Source organism: Odocoileus virginianus, chromosome 20 (assembly GCF_023699985.2).
Source record: "Odocoileus virginianus isolate 20LAN1187 ecotype Illinois chromosome 20, Ovbor_1.2, whole genome shotgun sequence".
Lineage (NCBI taxonomy): Eukaryota > Metazoa > Chordata > Mammalia > Artiodactyla > Cervidae > Odocoileus > Odocoileus virginianus.
This window is the reverse complement of record NC_069693.1, coordinates 57,171,783-57,182,037: the sequence shown is the minus strand read 5'-3', so window position 1 is coordinate 57,182,037 and position 10,255 is coordinate 57,171,783. Positions and strand designations below refer to the sequence as shown.

The 10,255-nt window shown below is 34.4% G+C and overlaps 1 protein-coding gene across 2 annotated transcripts in view; it reads left to right on the top strand.

Annotated features, from left to right (window-relative positions):
• The first annotated feature begins 465 nt into the window (after positions 1–465).
• Positions 466–10,255, top strand: part of ZFP1 (ZFP1 zinc finger protein) — a 28,721-nt gene continuing 18,931 nt past the window's right edge. Inside the window, exons 1-2 of one of the 2 annotated variants that reach the window (XM_020883995.2) lie at positions 466–602; positions 6,681–6,739. In XM_020883995.2, the coding sequence (XP_020739654.1) occupies positions 6,725–6,739 (15 nt within the window). In that variant the 5' untranslated portion in view covers positions 466–602; positions 6,681–6,724. Of the gene's footprint in view, positions 603–6,551; positions 6,740–10,255 lie in introns of both variants that reach the window. The other variant, XM_020883996.2, reaches the window with a different exon arrangement.

Sequence of the window (10,255 nt, the reverse complement as noted above, 5' to 3'; positions counted from 1 at the left end):
GGAACTTTCTCCTCAAATTTTACTGTAAATCCAAAACTAAAAAAAAAAAAAAACCTGACAGCGCATGATACCTTTATAACCAATTTTATTTATTTTTAATATCAGAAAGGTAACAATGTGATATATAGTTATCTTTGAAAGGTGAGCTCATGGGTGATATTTGCTCTATTTTATATATATTTTCTAATTCAAATGCTGTGATCATAGATTACCTGTGTAATCTTTAAAAGCTAGGACTCCTATTTTGGGGGAGGTGGTGATTGTAACTCATAACCCCCCTTTGGTGGAAATGAGGTCCAGGCCAAGGGATTATCAGGTTCAGCACTCATCCGACCGGCTAAACAAGGTGAAAACTTTCCTGAGAGTCCCTACGGTGTGGCCCTGCGGGCTTATGGGAAATGTAGTCCCGAAGTTTGACGGACCACCCCTCGGAGGACCCTGGGACGGCGTGCAGCCCCTTACATCTGCGCATGCGCACTGCTGCGAGCGCGCCGGTGGCCGCCCTTCCCCCACCTGCAGCCGCGAGTGGGTGACAGGGCCCCGGTCTCCGCACCGTGACCCAGCCTGGCTCTGCGCCACGAGCGGAGGCTGTGCCCCTCCAGGTAGGAGGGGGCCTGCCAGGGCGCCCCGCGGGGCCGCGGGGGCCGAGGGGCAGGGGCCGAGGGGCGGGCTCGTGCCCGCGCGCGGCGGGAGCCCAAACTTCGGAGCCCCTCGGGGCGGCGTCGGCGGCTGCCCGGCGCTGTCGGCGGCGCGGGGCTGGCAAGGCCGCCTGGCCAGACGTGCGGGGGCGGGGACGGCGCGGGGGCGGGCGGCGGCGCGGGCCGGCCTCCCTGCCTTTGTCCGGCGGGGCGCCTCCAACCGGCCGCGGAGGTCTCCGGCCGCGCCGCCGTGCTCTGGGAGCCGGCGGGCGGGCGCGCGCGCGTCCGCGCGTACTCGTGACCCGGCGGGCGGCGCGGGGCGAGGCAGGGGCGGGGCCGGGCGTGCCTCAGAGCGCACTGGCGCCGCGTGCGCCGCGGCCGGGGCCTCGCGGAGGAGGGCGGCCGGCGCGCCCTAGCGAGGCGGGGAAGGCGACGCCGCGACCTCCCCGCCGGGCCCTCAGCCGGGTCTCCCCGAGGCGCGCCCTTCCTCTGCGTCTCCGCTCGTTCCCGCGCTTACCCGAGGTGGCGCAGCCAGCTGGTCCTGTCACACGAGCGACAAACAGTTTTTATTTTGCCTCTTAATCTTGCTCACCAGTAGTTTTTACCGCGGAGGCGTTACGGTTTTTTCAGTGGTTAAGTTGACTGCTCTTCTTTTATTGGACACCCCCAAACCTCCACCGTTTTGAGATTATACACCTTTGCTAATGATTCCCGCTGATACTTTAGAATAAATTATATGTTAAAAATCTGTTCGTACTTCGACGATCCAGTTGATGGTTACATTTAATTAGGGGGCATGGACACCTTTATAATGTTGGATCTTACTATCGGCCTTCCCATTTGTTCAAGTTTTTCATTTTTTTTCCCCTTAGGAGCCCTTTGTAAGTTTTTTCATGAATATTTGCGTTTTTATCTTATTCTTTTGTAATTTATTGCTATTGAAGATGGAATCTTTTCCCCATTATTTCGTTTTTGCTCTCGTATTTGATATTTCCCACTTTGCTTATTATGTGTATTTGAGATTGCTGCTTTTTCTCCCTAATTAGTGTAGCTAGTGGTTATTAATTTTTTTAATGCAAAAGAATAACTTTTTAATGTCTGTACCATCTGTAGTAATGTCTCTCCCATTATTATTGACATTGATTTTAATGCTATAACTGTCCTCTAAATACTGCTCTAGCTTCACCCCTCAAATTCTGGTATGTTTTGTTTTTCATTTCCATTTAGTATTTTAAACTTCCCTTGTGACTTCCTTTTTCACCCATTGGTTGTTTAGAAATTTGTTTCTAAACATTGGGGATATTCTAGATCTTTGTCTATTGCTGATTTCTAGTTTAATTCTGTTTTGGTTAAAGAATATACTTTGTTACATAATTGAGTTCTTTAAACCTTGTTGACTTGTATTTCCCTGGAGGTCCAGTGGTTAAGAGTCCAATTGCCAATGCATGGGACATGCTTCAGTCCTGGGAGGATTCCACATACCTGGGGCAGCTACTGTCCATGCTCAGCAACAAGATAAGCCACCACAGTGAGAAGCCTGCACACTCGGATGAAGAGTAGCCCCCACTCACTGCAACTAGAGAAAGCCTGCTTGTAGCAGTGAAGACCCAGCACAGCCAAAAATAAAAATAAAAGTTTTATTTTATGGCCAAGGATATGTTATACCTTGAGGATGTTTTTTATGTACTTTAATGACTATTGTACAGTTAGTGGTAGAGTTTTCTGTAAATACTAAATGGGTCAAATTTGTTGGTAGTGTGGTTTAGTTTTTCTGTATCCTTACTGGTTTTCTGTATGAGTGTCTTGTCACCTACTGAGAAAAGAATCCTGAATTCTTGAGCTACAGTTGTGGATTTTGCCTGTCTTTTCTTTCAGTTTTATCAACTTTGGGTTCTTTTATTTTGAAGTTCTTTTGTGCATAAACATTTAGGATTGTTACGTGTTCTGGTGATTTGATACGTTTATGATTGTCATTTATCACAGTGACATTATGTAATATCACACTTTATCCCTGGTAATTTTTCTTATTCAGTCTACTTTGATATTAATCAGTCCAGCTTTCTTTTGATTAATGTGTGCAAGGAATCTTTTCTTATCCTTCTACTATTTTTTTCCCCACTGTGCTGCATGTCATGCAGGATCTTAGTTTCCCAACCAGGAATTGAACCCATGCTCCTTGCAGTGGAAGCAGTCTTACCCACGGGACTGCCAGGAGAGCCCCTGTCCTTTTTGTTTTGATCTAGCTGTTGTTGGTGAAAATTCAATTAACAATCAAGAAGAAAATTTTATTTGAGCCAACCTGAGGATTATAACCCAAGAGACAGACTTAGGAGCTCTGAGAACTGTTCTATTAGATGTTGAAGGCATAGTCATATTTTTTTTTTTAACTTTTAATTTTGTGTTGAAGTATAGCGGATTAACGATGGATTAACGACGTTGTGATAGTTTCAAGTGAACAGCAAAGGGACTCAGCCATACAAATACATGTATGCATTCTCCCCCAAACTCCCCTCCCATCCAGGCTGCCACATAACACTGAGCAGAGCTCCCTATGCTGTCCGGTGGTCCTTGTGGGTTATCCATCTTAAATACACACTGTGTACTTGTCCATCCCAAACCCCTAATTATCCCTTCCCCTCAGCAACCAAACCAAGTTTGTTCTCTAAGTCTGTTGAGTCTTTTTCTGTTTTGTAAGTTTATTTGTATCATTTCTTTTTAGATTCCACATATATAAGGGCTATTAGACACTCTTCTGACTACTTCAGTCAGTGTGACAATCTCTTGTCCATTTTTGAGACAGAGGATCATTTACCAAAATGATATACTGACATAAAGTTCACTAAGTATACAGTAGTTCAAGTAAACACATGCAGAGTGAACCTCAAGTCATCAAGACCACTTACAGAGTTGAGAAAGAATGTTACTCTTTTAAGAAGTTACATTGCCCACATCAGAAGAAGACATGTTTATGGCAAGTAGGCATTCCTACCTTTGAGGAGGTCTGGTTAATGTGTAATGCAGATGGATGTATCATACTAAATAGGGAGGGAGGAGGCGCAAATAAACTTCTTGAGTGAATCACAGTGAACTTTTAAATATATTCCAATGCTTTGTGTGTAAGGTAAGATCCTTAAAACTATACTTCCATCAACAATTTCATCATCTCATCTTTTATAAAAGCTATTAATGTCATATTTTACTTTTACATATCCTATAAGTTCACAAAACTTTTCTGGTCTTTTTGCTTTAGACAATCAATTATCTTTTAGATTGATTGAAAGTAAGATAAAATGTCTTTTATAGTTCTCTTCATTTTAACCACTCCCAGAGATCTTTATTTCTTTGTGTAAATCCACATTTCTGTCTGGTATCCCTTTTACCTGAAGAACATCTTTAAAAATTTTTTATTTAAAAAAAAATTTTCTTTTTTATTGTAGTATAGGACTGCTGGTAATGCATTCTCTGTTTTTGTTTGATAAGGTTTTTATTTCACTTTTTTTCCCCTGAGATATATTTGCTGGGTATAGAATACTGGATTGGTAGTTTTTTCTTTTTTAAAAGATGTCACTACATTGCCTTCCAGCTTATATAGTTTCTGATGAGAAACTGATTTTTTATCTTGATACCTCTGTACAGGCAAACCTCAGAAACAGCATTCAGTTCCAGATCACTACAATAAAGCAAGTCATATGAATCTTTTGTTTTCTCAATTCATATAAATTTGTTTACCTTTATACTGCAGTCTGTTAAGTCTGCAATAGTGTTATGCCTAAAAACAATGTATATAACTATTTATTTGGCTGTGCTGGGTCTTAATTGCAGCAGGGCCATCCCTGGTGGCTCATTGGTAAAGAATCTACCTGCCAATGCAAGAGACTTGGGTTCTATCCCTGGGTCAAGAAGATTCCTTGGAGGAGGAAATGGCAACCCACTCTAGTATTCTCACCTGGAATATTCCATAGATGGAGGAGCCTGGTGGGCTCCAGTCCATGTGGTCATAGAGTCAGATACGACTTCCTGACTGAGCACACACAAGGGATCTTCCGGTTGGAGCCTGTGAACTCTTAGTTGCAGCATGTGGGATATTGTTCCCCAACCAAGGATCGAATCCAAGCCCCCTTCTTTGAGATCATGGAGTTTTAGCCACTGGACAACCAGGGAAGTCCTCTACATACCTTAATTTAAAAATGCCTTATTCAGCATCGAAACATGTATATTATCTAGGGTGAAACAGATCACCAGCCCAGGCTGGATGCATGAGACAAGTGCTCGGGCCTGGTGCACTGGGAAGACCCAGAGGAATCGGGTGGAGAGGGAGGTGGGAGGGGGGATCAGGATGGGGAATACTTGTAAATCCATGGCTGATGCATGTCAATGTATGACAAAAACCACTACAATATTATAAAGTAATTAGCCTCCAACTAATAAAAATACATGAAAAAAAATGCGTTATTACTGGGACTTGCCTGATAGTCCAGTGGCTAAGATTCTGTGCTTCCAACGTAGGGGGCCTGGGTTCAATCCCTGGTCAGGGAACTAGATCAACATGCCACCACTAAGAGTTTGTATGCTACAATGAGGAGATCCTATGTCTGAACTAACATTGAAGATCCTGCATGCTGCAGCTAAGACCCAGTGCAGCCAAATGAATAAATAAATATTTTAAAATGTTATTACTACAAAGTGCTAACCACTATTTAACAATGCTGAGTTGCCACAAACTTTCGATTTGTTTTTTAAGAAGAGCAATAAAAAAAAAAAAAAAGATATGTCTTTATGTAGTATGCCAGGGTTTTTTTTCTGGCTGCTTTCAAGAATTTCTCTTTAACTTTGACTTAAATATGATATGTCCAGGTGTATCTTTGTTTTGTTTTTTTATACTTACCCTTTTTGGATAAATTATCCTAGTTTTTGGATCTGAGGTTTGATATTAGCCATTTTTGGAAAATTCTTGGTCATTATGTCTTCAAATACTACTTTTAAAAATATTTATTTATATATTTGGCTGTGTTGAGTCCTAGGTGCAGCCCGTGGGATTGTCATTGTGTCACATGGAATCTTTTGTTGCGGCCCTCAGAGGATAGTTGTGGCATGCGGGCTCAATAATTGCAATAGCATGCTTAATTGCTCTGAGGGGCATGGCATCTTACTTCCTCAACCAGGGATTGAGCCTGCACCCCCTGCATTGGAAGTGCGGAGCCTTAACCACTGGACTGCCAAGTTTTTGGCAATACATTATTTTTGAAAATAATTATTTATGTATTTACCTGTGCTGGGTCTTAGTTGGGGCACATGGGATCTTCAGTTTTCATTGCAGCACATGGGATCTTATTTTTTGTTGTGGCATGCAAACTCTTAGTTGTGCAAGTGGGATCTAGTTCCCTGACCGAGGATTGAATCTGGGCCCCCTGTATTGGGAGTGTGCAGTCTTAGCCACTGGACCTCCAGGGAAGTCCCTCCAATACATTTTTGTTAGACCATTTGATATTGCACTACAGCCCTTAGATTCTTTGTCCTTTTCTTTTTTTAAACTTCCTTTTTGTGTCTCAGTTTGGATAATTTCTTTGGACCTATCTTCAGATTTACTGAAAATTTTCTCAGCTCTGTTGTAGCATTGCATATTGAAGATGGTCTTTCAACTCTGTTACCGCATTTTTTTTTAGCATTTTCATTTTTTTCTTGATGGTTCCGTCTCTTGAAGTTCCCTATTTGTTAATTTATTTTGTAAATCTTTTCCACGAAGCTTAATATATGAATCATAATTTTAAATCCCCTGTTTGATAATTAAACCAGTTATGTTTTCTGTCATTTTGTCAGGTAATATTTGTCTTAGTCTTACCTTTTCAGATGTCTCATAATGTTTGATTGAATGTGGGTTCTGCCAGCATGATTCTTTTTGCCCTTTCTGAACAGGCGAAAGGACTAGCCCACGAGGTGGAATTTTCTCAGGTGATGTGTAAGGATTTATAAACAAGTCATCCTGGAAGTTCTGAGGCAAGTCAGACCTTTGATAACAATACCTTCTGTTTTCCGCTATTCCAGTTCCACCTTCATAGTTCTCTGCCTTTATCCAGAAGCTGCAGAAAATGAACAAATCCCAGGTGAGTGGTTTATTCCTAATATTTCTGTGCATTTGAGGAAATATATAAGGACCTAGAAAATGAAATGAAAGGTATAAATGAGTAAAATTCAGAAAAACATAGTAAGAATAATCAATACCAGCAGACAAAAAGTAAAATCAAGTTAATCAGGTATTAAAAAAAAGTTAAGTAAATTAAGTTAGTTAATTAAGCAATTCTTGCATTGATTATGAATACCACTTCCTTGGCTCTCAAGTATTAGGTCTAAATTAGTTTTATGAACGTTCATGTAGGTGGTGTTTTGAGCAGCATTCCCAGGAAGAAAAACAGATTATTTTGTCTCTGGTTATTTCATATAGCATTCTTCAGGGTAATACAGTGTGTATTTTATTTTTCCAGTGAGATTAACATGATGCCAGAAAACTCACTAAAGATCTGGATATGTATTTAAATTCTCCCCCAACTTACATGAGTTCCATTGTCATTACTTTCTTGAGTAGCATTCCAGAATGTACTTCTACATATTTACACAAGTACAGCTTTTTATGAGATGGCATACTAATTATACTGTTCTGTTTATATGTGTTTTGTTTTGCTTTTAATGAATAGACTTCATTTTTTTAGAATAGTTTTGAGCTTACCAAAAATTTGAGTGAAACGTACAGAATTCCTTCTCTCCCTCTGCACACATGGTTTCTTCTGTTATTAACATCGTGCATTAATGTGGCGTAGCTGTCAAACTGATGAGCCAGTGCTGATGCTCCACCTGAAGTTCACAGTTTACATTAGCGTTTGCTTTTGGTGTTGTGCATTCTGTATGTTTTGACAAATGTGTAATGACATGTATCCACCATTATTGTATCTTAGAGAAGAGCTTCACTATTCACAAAATCCCTGGTGCTTCATCTATTCATCCCTCCCTCCCTTTCCTTGAGCACGTGGCAGAATTGGAGGGGCAGTAAAAAGTATATATATATTACATATATATATATTACATATATATATATTACATATATATATTGGATATATATATTACATATATATATTACATATATATTACACATATATATTAAATATATATATTACATATATATATATGTATTGGATATATATATTACATATATATATATTACATATATATTAAATATATATATTACATATATAATGGATATATATATTACATATATATATTACATATATATAACATATATATATATAATATATTGGATATATATTACATATATATTACATATATATAATATATTGGAGATATATATTACATATATATTACATATATATAATATATTGGAGATATATATTACATATATATACACATATATATGTAATATATTGGAGATATATATTACATATATATATTACATATATATATAATATATTGGATATATATATTACATATATATATAACATATATATTACATATATATAATGTATTGGATATTAATATATTGGATATATATTACATATATACATTACATATATATTACATATATATATTACATATATATAATATATTGGATATATATATATATTACATATATATAATATATTGGATATTAATATATCAGATATATATATTACATATACATTACATATATATTACATATATATGTAATATATTGGATATATATATTACATATATATTACATATATATAATATATTGGATATATTAATATATTGGATATATAGATATTACATATATATTACATATATATATTACATATATATAATATATTGGATATTAATATATCAGATATATATATTACCCATATATTACATATATATTACATATATATATTACATATATATAACATATATATTACATATATATTATATATATAATATATTGGATATATATATTACATATATATATTACATATATATATATATATTGGATATATATATTATATATATTACATATATATAATATATTGGATATATATATTATATATTATATATATACATATATATATAATATATTGGATATATATATATATTATGTATATTACATATATATTATATATTATATATATTATATATTATGTATATTACATATATAATATATATTACATATATATATTATATATTATATATTATATATATTGCATATATATATTATATATATTAAATATATATATTGCATATATATATTATATATATATATATATATATTGCATATATATATTATATATATTACACACATATATAATATATTGGATATATATATTATGTATTATATATTACATATATATTATATATATTATATATTATATATTATATATTATATATTATATATATTACATATATACATATATATATTATATTATATATATAATATATGACATCTATATATTATATATTATATATTTCATATATATATTACATATATGTAATATATATATTGCATATATATATTGCATATATATTACATCTATATATTATATATTATATATATATTTCATATATATATTACATATATATAATATATATTACACATATATATTACATATATATTGCATATATATAATATATATATTACATATATATTACATATATATATTGCATATATTACATATATATTGCATATATATATTGCATATATATAATATATATATTACATATATATATTACATATATATATTGCATATATATATTGCATATATATATTGCATATATATATTACATATATATATAATATATTGGATATATAACATATATATATTACACATATATGTTACTATATATATTACATATATATTATATATATAATATATTGGATATGTATATTACATATATATATTTTACATATATATATTACATATATATTACATATATATTACATATGTATATATTACACATATATATTATATATAATATATTGGATATATATTACATATGTATATTACATATATATATAATATATTGGATATATATTACATATATATATTACATATATATAATATAGTGGATATGTTATATATTATATATATATTACATATATAGTACATATATTATGTATAATATTATATATAATATATATTACATATATAATATATTACATATATATTACATATATAATATATTACATATATATTACATATATAATATATTACATATATATATATATTTTATATATATATATCTCAGTGGTTTCTTTTTCCAGAATGTTACACAGTTGGAATCAGTCAGTATGTAGCCTTTTCAGACTTTCATTAATAATCTGCATTTAAAGTTCTTCCATGTCTTTTCATGACTTGACAGCTTATTTCTTTTTAGCACCCAATAATATCTCATGGTCTGAATGTACCACTATTTATTTACCCATTGAGCAATTGAAAGACATCTTGGTTGCCTCCAGGTTTTGATGGTTACGAATTAAGCAGCTATAAACATGTCTGTGTAGTGTCTTTATGAATGTAAGTTAATCACTTGGGTAAATGCTAAGGAAGACTAATGCGGGGTGGTACAGCTAGATTGTGCACCAAGAGTAGCTTGTGAGAAACTGCCCAGCTGTCTTT